The sequence below is a fragment of the Nymphalis io genome, chromosome 25 (assembly GCF_905147045.1).
Source record: "Nymphalis io chromosome 25, ilAglIoxx1.1, whole genome shotgun sequence".
NCBI lineage: Eukaryota > Metazoa > Arthropoda > Insecta > Lepidoptera > Nymphalidae > Nymphalis > Nymphalis io.
This window is the reverse complement of record NC_065912.1, coordinates 3,058,299-3,077,016: the sequence shown is the minus strand read 5'-3', so window position 1 is coordinate 3,077,016 and position 18,718 is coordinate 3,058,299. Positions and strand designations below refer to the sequence as shown.

Here is an 18,718-nt window from a genome sequence, read left to right as displayed (position 1 = left end):
CGGAAAGGAAAAAAGATCCTTTTTATGGGTTGTATGACGTAACGTCAATTATCGTTTAGGTAATTGTTGTGTTTCTATTATATAAAATGTTTACCAATTTTGATACAAGTGTAAACTTATATATAAATATCAATCAAAGTCATCAATAACTAGCATGGATCACCCAGGTCCATCTTCCTCTAGAGTACGATTATACCCGGTACTCTAATATTAATATTCTTTCCCGCTTCTATACATAGCATTCCAGGCTTTGTTCACAAATTTTCAAATAAAATTTATACCAAATCACAATTCCAAATATTACAATTTAGAGATGTGCTAGGAAACTGGATTGCTTTTAAAGACCATATCCATAGATAGGAGAGCTGGTTAATTTTTAACTCAGAGGATCGGAATTAAAATTTAATTGAGAAATGCTGTTAGCATTCTTGTCATCATTCTAAGCGGTCATAATGATTTGCACATTAGTTATATACTTATTTAACTCCTGTAAATAATTCTTATGTAAATATTATTTATCAATGATTAATAATTTTTTTACACAATACATTGTTACTATCCGTTTTTTCTTAGCGCGAAATTTACATATTTCTGGTAAAGAATATTATGTGTGGCAACATTGAAACTGCAGCACGTGGATTCTAAATAATCTGATCCAGAAACCCTACAAGTCCATAAACACAGGAAGGGGTAACACGTATATGCTTTCACGTTATGCTTTTTATTCGCACATAAGTATTGATAACGCTTTTATCAAAGTAAAATACGAACATATCAACGTGTGGACATTTCAAAGGAGATATAGTTTTTTTAGATAGCAAAATAATATATTAAGAAATTGATTTTATAAAAAACTCGAATTGGTCTTTATAAAAACCGGACACGAAATCATACAAATTGATGTAAATTACTCGAATACTCCTAAAGATACAAATAACAAAATTGATATTCAAAAAATCACATTCACGCCAATAATGAATTAATTACTTCCGTCCACCAACAAAATGGCGGTTAGTATATAGTTCGCGTCTTTTTTTACCAACGACGTTGTAGGAATAATATAAACTTCTAACAATATGGATAACCTGGGTCCAAAAATACATATAATTCAATTATCTGGTTAAGAGATTAGTTGTGTGGTTGTGACCATAATATACCACCACCACTTGATAGTTTCGCGTAAATAATAAAGCAAAATAATTCCGTAAACGCACTTTTAACAAGTAGTTTTTATTCCATAAACCTGATTTTATTTATGAAAAAAAAAAAAGTAAATAGTACGTGAAGCTACTACCGGTTGAGAATGTGGATTCTATTACGATGATACACAAATAAATAGTCGCACTTTTAGTTTATTACAGAATATAGTAGCCAACCTTCGGCTCGCGGTCACTATCGGCTGGCGACCACTACACATTACTATCGCCATGCCCAGTGTCTACACAAAAAAATACCACAATCTAACTATAAAATGTTCGAATTCTGAGTTAGGTGGGGCTAAATGGGCCTTTACATAAAGGCCGTATTGACTCTCAATACGGCCTTTATGTAAAAGAGTTTGAAAATCTCGGTTTACTGGAAAAAATTCTAACAACCAAAAAACAAACCTTATTTTTTTTTGTTTTAATATTATTTGTTATCTAGCTTCCTTAACTATTATATTTACCTTATTTTAATCAAATTAAAATAGTTTTGCAAACTCTTATGTGTAGACACGACTTTATTAATGTGATTGATCCTACGTCGTTAAATCTTAGACAACGTTCAGGAAAAAAGTGTCAGCGCGAAATCAGAATCTATGGTTAATACTAGTTATATTTTTCTCACGTGCGCTATTGGATTAGTTTTGCGGAAACCATACAACAAGGAACTCTTTCTTCTTCCGCTAATATAATGTATCCGCATAAAATCAATCCGTGTACAAAATAATAAAATAAATGTATAATGTAACTTAGAAAACTAATGAAATTAGCCGAGATGGCCTAGTGGTTAGAACGCGTGAATCTTAACCGATGATCGTAGGTTCAAACCCGGGCAAGCACCACTTAATATTCATGTGCTTAATTTGTGTGACGGTGAAGGAAAACATCGTTGCATGCAGGTTGCATGTGTCTAATTTCATTGAAATTCTGTCACGTGTATTCTACCAATCCGCATAGGAGCAGCGTGGTGGAATAAGCTCCAAACCTTCTCCTCAAAATGGAGAGGAGGCCTTAGGCCAGCAGTGGGATATTAACAGGTTGTTAGTGTACTGTTACTGTAGAAAACTAAAGCATAATTGGCTTATTTTAAAAAACAATATATATTTAATTGACATTGTTAACTAACGCTGATATAATACAACAAACTCGTACAATGACGTAGTCATACAAACATACACACACAAACATGTACACCCAACGTGTACACCCAACGTGTACACACACATTTGTATGTAAGTCTCAAATTAGTGAGAAATTAAATGAACCGCAATAAATAGTAATAATAAAATTATCGATAAAAGTCCGTCTTCCAATTTGCACAAAACCTATACTAATATTATAAAGAGGTGAAGTTTATGAGGTTGTGGGGGGTAATCTCTGGATCTATCGAACCGATATTGAAAATTCTTTTACCAATAGAAAGCCACAATATTTACGAGTGTCATCGAGTGTCAAAGGCTATATTAACCCGAAAAATGAATAAACTTTTTCGTGGTAGTGGTATTTGCAAAGTTAGTCGGAGAAATAACGGTCGAACGAAAACGTTTCTTACGAACGCTGCCTTAACGATGAGAGATATATGATTGAGTTTTAGAGAAAAGTTTGATAATGCCTACAAAAAAGTCAGGGACAGCATATGTCTAACTTTTATATTTAAGTCACAAAAAGTAGTTTTTTATATTAAATAAATAATTTAAATCGTTGGGTCATGTTTATTAGTCATATTATCAACAATTATGAATTCTTATCAAAATAAGTAAACTTATCGCCTCAAGTGTTTAAAACAAAAAACTTTTCCCTTTTACTACAAATAATTTGGACCAATTGTTAAAGACATAATACGACATAGGTATGAAAAAGCCACCGTATTGTAATCTACTGAGTGATATTTCTATTAGACAAATTTTTTCATAAACAACACGTCAATTTAGAAATAAATTGCTTTATTACCAAAGCAATTTTATTTATATAAAATTCGTATTTTATAGTTTGTTTTTTGGTTGCATATTTTAAGAGATAATTTAAAATATCAAATACGTGACACAACCTTATTATTGTTCAGCTAATCGGTCACAAGTAAAAATGTTTACAGCCCAACGAAGTAGGCACGGGTCAGCTAGTTTTATATAATGCTACGCTGCATACAAACAATGTTTATATATGTATATACATATATCAATTTGCAAAACAACATTTGCATTCATCATGATCAAAGGTTTTATTATATTTTACTAATATTATAAATGAGAAAGTAACTGTATGTCTGTATGCTACGCTTTCATGGCTAAGCCACTGAATCCATTTTGATGAAATTTGGCAAGAAACAAGCTTGAATTCCAAGGGATTCGTAGTCGCAGCCGCGGGCGGAAACTAGTACTTCATAAACTTGCTGTTTCCAAGACATTGATATTCCTACTTATTATTAATAATAATAATAATATCCTGGGACATTTCTCACACACGGCCATCTGATCCCAAATTAAGCTTGTACAAAGCTTGTGCTATGGAAACCAGACAACTGATATACTACATATACTACTTTCCTTTTGTAAATACCTACTTATATAGATAATTACACCCAGACTCAGGACAAACAGACATGTTCATGCACACAAATGTCTGTCCTTGGTGGGAATCGAACCCACAACCTTCGGCGTGAAAGGCATTTAAATCTACCAACCACGCCAACCGGCTCGTCAAAACTTATTATTCAGCTATTGGCTAAAATTCTGCTCGAAGTTGATTAAAAAATAATAGCATAATAATTCAAACATTATAAAAAACTACTATATCGTATTGACCATTATTTATATTTGCTAGATAAATATGTAGTTAACTAACCATACATTCTAATTGTGATTCTAGTTTATTATGAAGATGTTTTTCCTTGTTGTTTTTTCGTCCTTCGTCTATCCCGCGGAGTTAACCTTCTGGAAGTTAAATATTATCTACTTTTAAGGTCTTGAAGAAATTTAATTTTATCAGTCCTTGAATTCCTTGAATTAGGAAGAGTGAGTCCTTGAATTAGGAAGAGTTATAGGTTTAATGTTTGCTCAGGTTATAAAAAAAAAGTGTGTATGTGTGAGTTTGTGCCATCGTAACTCCTAAACGGATATACCGGTTTTGATTTAGTTTTTTTTTTGTTTCCAAGGTAACTTGATCGAGTTTTCTTAGCCATTTTTAAAGACGGATATGAGCAAATTTTAATGGTTTGATCGATTAAAAATTTAGTATCCTGGTAACCTTGACCTGATGCTGCAGCATCATCGAAATTAGCAAAATACCCACCCAGATATAGTGTTTCGGAAGAAGTCGCAGATGAGTTATATCGACAGGATCCCGCGGCGGATCCTTGCCGATGACATTGAATTTGTTATTTAGTAATACTAAATTATGACGCGAGCGAAGCCGTTGGTAAAGCGCTAGTAATATAAAATCGCTTAAAATCTGTTTTTTTTTTAAACGAAATATATAAACTTCCGTAAGTAATTTTTTTGCGTATGCTCTGTGTTAAAATCATATTTTTTTGACGAATTTTTTATTTAAACTAACTCGTAGGGACTATTATCAAATTCAAGCTAATTTTAGGAATAACTATTTTCGCTCGCTCGCGTGTGAGAGATGGAGAGTTTTTTTATATGAATAGGAAGGCGGACGAGCATATGGGCCACCTGATGATAAGTGGTTACCAACGCCCATAGACATTGGCATTGTAAAAAATGGTTACCATCGCTTACATCACCAATGCACTGGTGGCGCATTGGTGATGTAAGCTTACCTTAACCTTGGGAACTAAGATGTTATGTCCCTTGTGCCTGTAATTACACTGGCTCACTCACCCTTCAAACCGTAACACAACAATACCAAGTACTGCTGTTTTGCGGTACCATATCAGATGAGTGATTGGTACCTACCCAGACGAGCTTGCACAAAGCTCTACCACCACTCTAACCTTAGGTACTCTAAGATATGTTTTTTTCTGTTATGTTATCACGGCTAAACCACCGGCACCAGACCCCAAACCCAGTTTACTTTCCTCGGACGGAAACTAATAAGCATATAATTTCATAGCATCCTATTTGGCAGCGTATAGGGCATAGAGTAATTTTTATTTTATACTGTGTATAAGCAAAGGTAACTTAAAATCGAAGGACCTATTTGCTTTACTTCCTAAAATAAATACTACTAAAATGCATTTATCTATCAGAGTGAAAACAATTTCAATATGTTCATTATTAATTATACTATGTTGGCATTTTATGTACGACCTACCTTTTTTATTTACCGTACATAACAGGTAAAAGTTATTTGTTAAATTTGTTGTTAAGTAGATATGCAAGTAATCATGTCCTGACCGATTACGGTCACGGCGGCCAATTTAAAGACCAACGGCCTTAAGGGTTCGAGACAACTTGCAAATTTCAGACTACTACTGAGTACCTCCGACAGGAAATACCCAATATTGAACCGACCTGCTCATTGAACCCAGGACTTCGGTTATATCTAGCCACTAGGCGAAAGAGGCGATAAGGTATACAATTTGTAGCGATACAGTGAATACGATGAATCTGTCACGTAGACACGCGAATCCCTAATGGAAGTGATTTTAAAACGATTAAGTCGTTAATTAAATATAACTTAAATATCCACGCGCTATGATGTATGCCCTAGAAAAATACATATAATTCATAATCAAATTATTTATTATTAATTTTCGCCCGCGGCTTTGCCCGCGTGATGAAGGGAAGGCTTTGCAAGTATTAGATATAGAAAAACTAGCCTATGTCGATCCTGGGGTTCAAGCTTACTTCGTACTAAATTTCATCAAAGTCAATTTAGCGGTCTAAATAAAATTGAACGAATATATAATGTATACTGACTCGACGCTTTTTATCATCCATATATTCAGTGGCTTATCCAAACACATAGAATTAGTTTCGCGCTCATAATATGAATATAGATTAGTATAGACTATATATTTTATTATCATTACCAGGAGGGCGCTGCACGCAAAGACTGATATATAATCGATCTAAAATAAAACTTTTTAAATTATAAAAGTGTGAACTTTCTTATATCTAAATTTATGTACATATTTTATCCTCGCATATACAAATAAAAAAAAGCCGAGATGGCCTAGTGGTTAGAACGCGTGAATCTTAACTGACGATCGTGGGTTCAAACCCGGGCAAGCACCACTGAATTTTCATGTGCTTAATTTGTGATTATAATTCATCTCGTGCTTGACGGTGAAGGAAAATATCGTGAGGAAACCTGCATGTGTCTAATTTCATTGAAATTATGCCACACGTGTATTCTACCAATCCGCATTGGAGCAGCGTGGTGGAATAAGCTCCAAACCTTCTCCTCAAAAGGGAGAGGAGGCCTTAGCCCAGCAGTGGGACATTAACAGGCTGTTACTGTTACTGTACTGTATATACAAATAAGTAAAATTGAAGTATCCGTCTACGATTTTAATATAATTACCTCATTTTAACTTAATATGGCTATTTGCGAGTTACCAAATACAAAACAATCATTCTCTTATGCTAACCATTGAATATATATGATGTAGACTTTAAAGGATTTTAGTCACAAAACGAATTCCACGGGTTCTGACGAAGTTGCGGGTTCTGTTTAGTTTATTATAAGTTCTTAATAATGAATCAGTGAATATTTTAACAAATGCATGCGTCATATTATAATTCAAGTCTTACTTTAGCTTTGTTATTATTGAGTTCTTATAAACAATTTTGATTAATCTCGGATTGTTTACAAGAAAATCACGTTTATATTCAGCTCAATTACACTGATCGTCGCGCTACCTCGCGTTTGGTGGCTCTTGGTGGTTGGGATTTGTGCAATTTCGTCTGGTTAGGTATAACCGACTCATCACCCTCTTGTTGTGGTCAGCAGCAGCGAAGTTGAATTAACTCAAATACTTCTCCTCAAAATCTTTTCTTCGCTTTTACTTGAATGAGGAATATTATAATATCGATTGGTTTTGTTGACCCTTTTGCTTAAATTAAAATACTGAATTTAGCCATGTGTAAAACCAGCCTTACTTAATCGTTATTTTGAACAGGTCATGAACTGTTTTTTTGTTAAATGCTGTTTTTGTCATGTTACATTGAAATGGACTCTAAACAAGCTGTTATGCTTGTCCGCTCAATTAATCTCTTTGTATCAAGCCTATTATATATTAATTGTTACAATGTCTGGTAACATTAATAAAAGGAAACCAATGAAAACCGATTCAGACCAATTTTATGCGATTTAATGCTGTATGTATTGAACCGCTTGCGCACACATGCGCAAGTTGCTTGATAGTCAAGCGTGACAATATTTAAATTATAGACGAACGATTCATCTGATCTCTCACTAGTATAAATAGATTTCGATATTCAAATTTTAATCAAAATATAATTTCATAATCGGATCCGTATGTACCCTTGTACCGAGAGGGGGATGAAACTTATTATTCACTATATTGTAATTACATCACATAGGTATGGCAATTGAATATAATTAAATTATTATTTATCCAAAATAAAATTTAATGGACATATATAAATACTAACTCGACGCTTTTTATCATCCGTATCTATAAATAGTTTCTGCTTGCGGCTCGCCCGTAAGGGGACGTTGTACACTGTCAGATGTATACCCTATTCCATTCGGAGTAGGAATAAAGGTATTACGCACTATAAACAGTTCTTGATTAATTTACCTTTATTTATAATACAACACTATTCCACTTAACTAGTTATAATCCCATTAATTTAACTTTGGAAGTTCCGATTACAACTTCGCGAACATTGAAAACGCAATTTTTTCGCGAATCCGTTGTGAATATCATAGATTATTCAAGATCTCGAGCAATGATATCGCGTCAATTGATATCGGTGACCAATGACGTTAAATGACCAATGTTGTTAATTGTTTATTTGGGTTTATTACTGTTGTGGTTTAGGCTGTAGGTAGCCCTTTTTTTATACGTGGGGAAATCCTAATGGATGCTTTCTACCACAGATGATGATGATGGTAGAGGGTTATGTCGGACTCTTACCGACTAAAACCACCACCGTTAGTCTTCGCTCCGCGGGAGACGAAGTTACGGGCACACTTGCGTATTCATCGCGACTCCGCCAGCGGTTTTTCAATTGAAGAACAGGTAGCCCTATGTCATTCTCTGTGACTTTGACAACGTGCGTGCAATATTTCATGTTGATCGGTTTAGCAGTTCTAACATTAAGGGTAACAAACAAACTCAATATCGCATTTATGATCTCCGTTATGACAAGAGAATGTTTTTTTAAATTTTACGAATGTGTTTTTTAGTATTGCGAATAATATATTTAGCTTTCGCCCAATCGTAAATCTATTGAACTTTCAAAGTGCTCTTAATTGAGAACCATTCAAATGAATTTCAATTCGACTATTAATTAAAATTAAACAAGTCATAATCGTATCAATTTTTATTGACAATTATTTAACTTACGTATATGTTTATGTGCAATGTACATATATGACCGAGTCACCGAGATAGTCCCTGTTGATCAGGGTTAACGGTTATTCGATTAACCGTGTTAGGGTTATACGCTAGTTTGAGGCATAAAAAATAACAGCCACTTCTAGTCTTGTTAAAGTATTGAATTTAATATAATACTACCAGCTTCGGAATGTAGGTCTCGCTGATAGAAAAAAGTCTCATCTCCTTTTGTAGAAGGTCACAACCTCGCTGATCCAATGCGGCAGGATACATATGTGACAGAATATCATTAGACATAGACAATCTGTATGTTTTTCTTAACCAACGAGTACGAGATGAATTTATGAACATATTATGAACATAAATTAAGAACATGAAAATTATCTGGTGTTTGTTCGGTTTTGAACTTGCATTATTCGGTTATAAATCATGAGTTGTTACCACTGCGCCATTTCGGCCTTTTATTCCGAACCGCTTAAAGATAATCACCTTTGTCATCGCAATATCCACGAAGCAGAACAAAGCTAGTTCGCTAATTAGGAGTAAGCTAAACATCATGACATATATACCTAGTATACACGTCTATATAAAGTACGTATGATATTTTATTACTGTTATAGTAACAATAACAAGTTTATGATGTATGACTTCTTTATAGAGATGCTAGAAGCATTATTATTTATGGTGATCTGTTTTTCATGATATAACCGCCCACGAACGAAGATAAAATGAAGATGATCCAAATCGTATGTTTATTTCTCATTTATACTTTCAGTAACAGCCTGTTAACGTCCCATTGCTGGGCTAAGGTTTCCTCTCCCTTTTGAGGAGAAGGTTTGGAGCTTTATACTTTATTGTTTTGTTTTTTATTTTTATTTAAAAAATCAGAAACACAAAATTACATTGGCACAAGAAACATGAATAATTCCTTATATAGTCAATGTGCCACAAAAAAAAAAAATGGAAACTAAGATTTAATGTCCCTCATGCTTGTAGTTACACTGGCTCATTCTCTCTTCAAACCCGTATACAACAATAAAAGTATTGCTGTTTGGCGGTAGAATATGTAATGTGTGGGTGGTACCCAAATGAGCTTGCACCAATTTTTTTTTTTTTAATTTATACCTATATTATACTGCCCGTCTAGACTATTTTATTATAATATTTATTAATTACTAAAATTCATACAAAGACAATATCCTCCCGCTTCAATAAAGTTGAAATTTCCAAAAATCTGACTGCTTAATGTTGCAGATGCCCGTGGGTGACCTTGGCCACTCGCCATAAGATGGAACTTATACAATCATTTGTCTACTTCCATCAAGCCAAATAGTTGTAAAAATAAAGACCATGTCATTTAAAAAAAATATCCCACAATTTGTATCTCATAATCTTTAAGCATAGCAAATACGGAAGAACAGACTAACGTGCCTTTAAATTTGTTATTTTTTCTCTTATTTAATCAATGCAAGTGAAATCATAAAAGGTATTAATTTATTAATTATACAAATAAAATACTGTGTTCATAATATTATTATGAAATGATTATGAACTATGATAAACTAGTTTCCTGTATCCGCATGTGAATTGGGGGAGTTATTAGGTACCGTATGTTCTTTTCTGTTTGTATGCAAAATTTCATTAAATCGGCCTCTTTTTTTTTAATGTATAGGCTAGCGCTTGACTGTTCTCACACCTGATTTAAAGTGAGATATAGGCTAAGATGGAGCGCGCTTGCCTAGAAGTTGCCTATTCACTCTAGACTTGAAGGCACCCATATTGTAGGTGGTGGGGAAAACGGAGGTCGGGTATTCCAGACCTTGGCGGTGCGTATCAGAAACGAGGAAGCAAATCGTTTCGAACGTGTCTTAAATACGTCAACTATGTACGGGTGCAGATCTTTTCGATGCCTCGCAGTTCTGTATTAAAATGGTCGAGTAGTTAAGATGTAAAGGTGTAACAAAGAGACTTTCGCATAACAATATTAGTACTACCGTCATCAGTATTTACTTGTATCTATTTTTTCCATTTGTTCTTCTTTAAAGACATGTTCTCAGTTAACATTCCCAGACACAGCCAATTCATCCTTTTTTTATTCCTCCTACCCTAAATCTTTGCTCCTTTAGCCTTATAATCATTCATACTCAAATTATTCAGTATGGTAATTAATGTTATTACGTCTTAAAAATATTTTATTATAAATGCAAAAGTATTATTAATGATTCACCTTGACAAATCATATTTGTTTTTTATATGTATATGTCTAGTCGTGAATGACCAATATAAATCTTGTAATCAAACTATTTAGTTTATCTCCTCTTCGCAGGCAGCTGCTAAGCAAGAGTCACGCGTCAAGCTTACTAAATAACAATAAAACAATAATAAATCACGGTTCTGCTTCGAGTGTGGTCAGTTATAAAAAATATTAGGTTTCATTATTGTCACAAAAAAAAAAAATACAGGGGAAATATTTTAACGGAATATTACACATTTTAAACGTAAATTGCAATCGGCTCATGCAATAATTTTTACTAACATTGAATAATAATAATAAGGCGCGTACAAATCGAAACATACGTCCGTACATGTGAAATGAGTAAAAACTTTTTATTTTAAAACCTATCGTATCATTATAATTATGTCATCGTATGAAGGAGTTTTACGTCAAAAAGTTAAAAAAATATTAAAAATAATTTATCTTTCCTTCATTCTTCAAAAGTTCTTTAGTTTAAGTTATCTTGTATTTACTTCAGCTAATAGATCACACATGATATTTAGTTTAGATTATAACACAAATTCTATTATTTGACATATTTTTGCAGGTGTGTGATGGTGTAAGATAATAATAACTCAAAATGGCGACTACAACTATGGTGGTGTCACCGCTAGCCATGCAGCCGACCCCTAAGAACAAACGGAGATTATTTGCTGAAGCTAGACAGAACAGCTTACAGAAACTAAGTGTGATATTCGACCATGGAAATAAGAATGGTAGGTCTATTTTCAAATGTTAAGTTGATTATATAAGTCGAGGGCTTAATAATATAAATAACACATAAAGTATTTTAATAAACTCATCGTCTATACTATTTCAATAAGCCTCATAATATAAATATTCGTATGTAAGCGACACTAAAGTTTGGAGACGTCTAAACGGGTGTACTTGATGTGTTGATATTGTAAAAATCATTAAGTAATAATATTTCACATTCGTTATATTTTGCTATGCAAGACTCCAAACATATTTGGTTGCAACAAACATAAATGTATTTTGATTTATTTGCTCTCTTTCGATGCCTCAAAGTACTTATGAAGAATGCATGATCTTAACGAATTCAAAACTCTCTTACACGCACCTACGATTTAAACTTCGACAAATGTTTGGGTTAGTAATTGAATATCATGGATATTTTCCTTATTTTTAATTATAATTAACCTCTATTGACTACTTAAATACCTACGTCAATCTGATCGATCTTAATTTTGATTCGTTGAATAACGTTTTTAAGATACATAATAATATAATTTATTTTAAAAATATTTCATAATTATAAATAGTTTTTTTATTATAAGTAGGCAGGACTGCTAAACGGGACATTTGATGGTAAACAGTAACCATCGCCCATAGACGTTGGCTCTGTAAGAAATATTAACCATTATTTTCTTTTCTCCCCTAATCAACATTGCCTTGTTGGTCTAGTGGCTAGATAAAACGCCATGGACCCGGAGGTCCTGGTTTCAATTTCTAGGTCGGGCAATAATTATTGGGTTTTTCTGATAGAAAATTCTCAGTAGCAGCCCGGGGTATGGAAGTTAAAAGTGTGTACACTTCGTGCCTCGGAAAGCATGTAAAACCGTTGGTCCTACGCCTGAACTCTTTCCAGTCGTGTCGGATTGCCGTCCTATCGGACGAGGGACTAGGAGGGACTAGGAGTGCACCTGTGTTTGCGCACACACTTGTGCACTATAATATCTCCTGCGCAGTTGGCTAATCTCTCTTGAGATTGGCCGCCGTGGCCGAAATCGATTTGGAGGACCTTATAATCAACAAGTCATCAACCTTGGGAACTAAGATGTTATGTCCTTTGTGTATGTGTTTTCACTGGTTCACATCACCCTTAAAACTGGAATACAATTTAACTAAACTAAACCACCAAGTAAAAAAAAAAGTTATACAAATTCGACAATTTTAAAAAGAACGGATGAATAAAAATTAAGATCAAAATATATTTATCGAACATGATACGAGTAATAAAACCAGTTTAATTTTTTAATTATATCTATAAGCAAACAAATATAAACAAATTTAGTTTAAAAATATTTAACGCCTTGAAAATAATTATGACCTAAACCGTTTGCTTGGTAAGACTGTTAAACTTAAATATCTTGAATAAAACGGTAGTATAAGTAATACGCCAATAGATGGCATTAGATTCGCTTAAAGCTGTTCATGCACGCTTTTGCGAGACTACTCTGCGCCTTGCGGTAAGGTTTTGATATTTTGACGTAACTTTTGTTAGTCTTGTTATCGTTTACAAAAACTACCATTGTGGTAGAAAATAGTTTTAAACGAAACTAAGACAAATAATTTTGAAAATAACACATTTAAACCTTAATTTCTCAATCAAAGTGTAGAAAAACAAAATAAATTTATAAAGTTAAAGCATCTTAATTCGGTATAATTTAAAATATATATAATCTATAAATGCATAATACAATAACGGTTCGAATAACTTAATCAAATAAAATATAAAAGATTGCAGGTAATTTATGGTAGTTAAAATCTAAAAATATATAAAAACATCTAACAATATAATAAGTTAAAAATAACTTAAGATAAGCTTTTAAATGCATTAATGCTACATATATTAAACAAAGTAGTTTAAGATAATGTTTTTTTGAAATAAAGTCGTTACAAATTTTTGGTAGAACGGTAGATTTTTAATAAATAGGGTGGCAACACTGAGCTCTGCAGTAATAATTGTATGTATTTCTGAATTTTCTGAGCGCCATTGCTTTTTACCGATGTAACGTTGAAATGATTTTAATCAATTTTCATCGGGAATTCTGTGTAATGTTTTAGCAAAATACTGAAGTGATTGTGTACTAAAACTATTGAACTTCTTAAAGTTTTTGTGCTGGGCTTTGTCATGGCCGGTAAGTGCTGACTTTTAGCGCCCGCTAGACAAGGGCGAATCGGATTCGGAAATCGCAATAAGTCGAAGATGTTTTATCGTTCGAACTCCGACGGTAAATGCAATGTTCTTGTACTTAGTGTGGTTTTTAGTTTTTAGTGTTTACTATTGTGACGATATATATTTGAGTGGGAAGTGTTTGGTTAAAGTATAAAGCCGATAGTTTTAACATTTCATATCTTTTTCGCTATTGCGCTAAAACGTAGTGAAAAGAAGGTTCTCGCAATGGTTTTACCGGTGATATTTATCCGTATTGACGATCTTGTTACATAGAATACCGTAAAACATTAATTGTTTGTGTGATCAGATGATTGCATTTGTTGATCGCGACTCGAAGGTCAGACCGCTATGGTCAACAGATTTACGTTATTAGGATTAGCATTGTAACAATTCCAAGTTGTTATTCAGTATTACGTAGCGTGTTGCAAGGAATTCCCGTTTAAATGAGGCTACATACAGGTGAGAGCCCTTTTTTGTATACCCACATCAGTAAAACCTGTTTTAAATTGCACGCTAAAACATCAATGGCGACAGTAAATAAGACGCTTACGATATAAATATACTTTTTATAAATGAAACGAAGTTCCTTATTAGAGAGAATGTTGCAGAAAATTCGCATCTAAATGTTATATGATAACTTTCTTTAACTTCTTTATGTATGTATATTAATGTATCAGACAGAGGTCACATTAAAATAAACAAAACTGATATGCGTAAGATTGACATATGTTTTACATAATACGAATGTGATGAATGTTGTGTTGAAATTACAGTGACATTATTCATTTCAAGATTTGCTATTTACTATATAACTTACTCGATATACTATGAAAGCATGTAATTTTCTCACAACTTACAACAGCTGGGTGTATTCAATTTCATACATATATATATATATGACTTAATGATAGATTAACTGTAGAGTAGGAGTAGATTTTATGTTTACTTATAAAATTATGCTAAATACAAAATATTCCAGTTGAATGTGTCAGTAAGAAGTACAATTATAATTTGTATTTATCTTTTAAGTCTTTTATCAAAATTTCCTTCTCATTGTATTGGGAAAACTTCTCATTGTATTGGGAAGTGTATGTATCACAATTCTTCTTGCTAAAAATGAACCTTGAATTAAAATTTACATATTTGATATTAGTTCCAATTATTGAAAAATATAAATGTATATTTATATATAGTTCTATGATCAAATTGTCTTAATAGTTCATTTTCAATTTATAAAAAATTTACTTACCAACAGCATAAAACTGGTGGTAGAACTTTGTGCAAGCTCATTTGAGTAGGAACCACCTACTCATCAGATATTCTATTTGACTTGGTATTGTTGTATTCCGGTTACAGGGGGAGTGAACCAGTGTTATTACTGGCACAAGGGACATAACATCTTACTTCCCAAGGTAGGTGGTGCATTGGTGATGTAAGCGATGGATAACATTTCTTACAAAGCCAATGTCTATGGGTGTTGGCGACCACTTACCATGAGGTGGCCAATATGCTTGTCCGCCTACCTATACTATAAAAAACATGTAAAAAATACTGAGATGAATAAGCTACAAACAAAACTGAAGCTACATCCTACATAATGAATCTTTTTTTATTAAGGGAATGAGTTTTTAGTAAAAATGTTGCTGAATTGTTCTATCACAATCATTTCGAGCCTCCAAAGATTTATTGTTTTCTTTTTTTAGTAACAGCTGTTGTCTGTCTAATTTTTTTTCTTCACATCTGGACTGGTAAGGGTAATTAGCATTAATTTCAAACCTTTGGCAAAGTTATTATTATTAGAAAATGATAACAATCTATGAAAGTGGCAGAAATGAGATTGTAAAATGACTATTTATATACATTGCAAAATGAGGAATCCATTAGAGAAATACAAGGCTTGTCCAACTAGCTTATTTATTAACTGTTTTTCATGTATAAGATATAATACTAAAATTTTAAAAAAGAAACTTCTCAACAGCTGTAACTAGAGTGTTAATAAATTGGTTATTACCATTGCCCAAGTAAGGATAGCAAACATTTTTGCTATTACAAATAAGACTAATGCATTCATTTACAGCATATGTAGTTTTCATGTATATTTTTTTCCATTAATTGCTTGCTGCAAAATAGGTTATATAATATGTATCAATAATTTTCTTTTTTAATAGATTGAAAATATTACATGCAATAAAGGTCTGATTTGCAACAGGCTGTCATTTGTCATTTTAATCTTCAATCATTGGCAGTGATCTAATCAAAGTAAGGTTTTAAGTTATTTGTTTCAAGCACAAGTGTTTTTGGCTGTGTATCAAATTTATTTGAAAATTTTTCCTTAAGGGTTATCCTTATTTGTAAAACAATACTACAATAATGAATACAAGGCATTTGTTATGTCAATTTTCACTTTTTTTTTTTTAAATTATCGTTTTTTTTTCATTATTTCTCCTTTATTACCGATTTGTTAATGAAAAGATAATTTAATTATAGTACATGTAGAATTTAGACAAAATTATATCAATTTAGAGGAAATTGTATCATTAGTACAGGATATGTTCCCCCAATGCACTGAGAGGAGAAACATTGTCCGTCTAGTTATATTGCAACTATTATATACAAGTATGTCATACATAGACCAGAAGATACCTACTTCCTATACTATGTCATCAAGTGGTTTTTATTGTTTGTGATGTATCACAAAAGCATTGTATCAGGTTACACTAAGAGCAATCTATTCAGAAGTATTAAATATCTCTTTCAGTTGTTAACAGGTTTTAAAGCTTTTTGTTTTACATTCTTAGTTCAGAAACATTTGAGTAACAATGTGTTCTCTGTTCAAATATTCATAATTTATTTTTTAATTTTCTCAATCAATATTTATGACCTCAGTTTGTTGTGCCAAAATATTAAAAAAGGTTTTTGTTATATTTAATGTGATTTAAATAGCAATGTTAAAAAAGAAGGAGCCTTGGCATTCGAATAACCGAATCAGAGTGCAGGATAATTTCGCTAATTGGAGGCAACAATCGTGTCGCTTGCACTGGAATACTACATGTGATTGTACGTACTTTGCAATAGATAAATGTGTAATTTAAATTTGTAATTTAAATTGCAAATTCAGTGATGAGCACGTTCTGACCTTATATGGTCAAATATAAGTAGATTTCTTATATGTATGCTTATTTTGTAGTTGATTTTTAAAACCTAGTAACTGCATTTTTGACGTATTATTTATCTCATTTACTGTTGCTGTACTAGCTAGCAGTTACTAAGTTTTTAAACCGGCAGTGTAATTTTTTTAATAGATTTTATTAAGCTATAATTTCCTATAAATATATATAAGATGTTTTTTAAGAGAACCATTGCGTGAACCTTTAATTTGTATTTAGAATCCTACTTTTGTAGAGTACATTGCATTTACAATTTTCTCTTTTCTAATCCATTAATATTTGTTTCTCGTGTTTATTCTCTAGTGTATTTCCTGCTAGTAAGTACTAACTCTTGCTTTGGATGGTGAAATTAATTGTTTTCTATATACATATTATATTAAAAGGATAAATGAACTTAATCCTTTTATTGAGACTGAGCATAAATTATTTAAATCTGTCTCCCTATCTCTTCCTTTATTTTGTGTAGTAAGATTTACTTAAATTGTTTGTAATGCCTGTATTAAGTTGATTTTATTTTTTTATGTGTTAAAAAAAGTATAAATTCTAAAACTTTCTTACTTTAGTTTATCTGATAAAAATACTAAGTAAAAATAATAAGTACTTAGTTAGCGACCCTCTAATTAAATAGATCTTTGTCGACTCATGGCCGGTATATAATCCTTTTTATTAATGTCTTTTATTACAATTTTGTCTCTTACGTTTGTAACTTGAAAGCCTTATTATATTATTTTTTTTTAATTATTTTGAATATATAATAATTCTGTATAAATTACAGTTCAGGGTGGTGCAATACATGTTTTAAGCCATATTTAAATTCTATACAGGTTGAATGTCAATTTGGAAATCATAGATTTGATCCTGATCTGTTTAACTATTCTCATCGCCACTTGTAAAATAAAGCTTATTACGATTAACTGGACTTTACTTTGAAAATTTAAAAAAAGCTGTTATAATTTTATACAATCAGTAATTCTACAAAAGTGTGTATATAGCTACAAATACAGATAAAATACATATATGGTAGTTGTAAAGTTTACATATATAGAGTAAGAAAGAATAAACAGTCCATGTTACATAGTTTATAGATTGTATTTTTTAAAGATAATCAATTTGAATATCAAGCAATTGATATTACAATTATCACAAATTACAGGCAATGGTGGGGAGACGACATGGTGTTTCAGTCAGGTGAAGGGTACATTGGAGGACGACGTTACCGAGGCTGATCTTATATCATGTGTTGAGTTTAACCATGATGGGGAGCTGTTGGCCACTGGTGATAAAGGCGGTAGAGTTGTTATATTTCAGGTGAGGAAATTTTTAACATAATTGTCATTTTAATTATAAAAAAAGTTAGTCTGTAAATTTCCCACTACTAGACTCACACTGTCTCTCCTTTTGAGAAGGGTTTTGGAGTATATTCCAGTACTTCATCCGACTCATTGAAGTATCCTAACAATGTTTTCCTTCACCACCGAGCATGATGAATTATAAACACAAACTAAGTACATGAAAATTCATCATCAGTTCAATGTTCAAATCATTGGACCATTTAGGCACGCTAGGGCTAGTATGCAGGTTCTGGGTGTGGAACACCTACTTATTTAAAACATAAAACATATAGATAGATTATTGTATATTAATTATGTATTAAACGTAAAA

The 18,718-nt window shown here is 32.3% G+C and overlaps 1 protein-coding gene across 6 annotated transcripts in view; it reads left to right on the top strand.

The window, feature by feature from the left end:
- The window catches only part of LOC126778168 (protein phosphatase PP2A 55 kDa regulatory subunit), a 44,522-nt gene that overhangs the window by 14,312 nt on the left and 11,492 nt on the right, over nucleotides 1–18,718 (top strand). For 2 of the 6 annotated variants that reach the window (XR_007670124.1, XM_050501612.1), the window contains exons 2-3: nucleotides 11,517–11,685; nucleotides 18,210–18,364. Coding sequence is in view for 5 of the 6 variants with exons in the window: in XM_050501612.1 (XP_050357569.1) it covers nucleotides 11,550–11,685; nucleotides 18,210–18,364 (291 nt within the window). In the remaining variant the exon portion in view is untranslated. Of the gene's footprint in view, nucleotides 1–11,516; nucleotides 11,686–13,656; nucleotides 13,945–13,967; nucleotides 14,349–16,679; nucleotides 16,947–18,209; nucleotides 18,365–18,718 lie in introns of those variants that run through there. The other 4 variants (XM_050501617.1, XM_050501614.1, XM_050501615.1 and 1 more) reach the window with 4 other exon arrangements.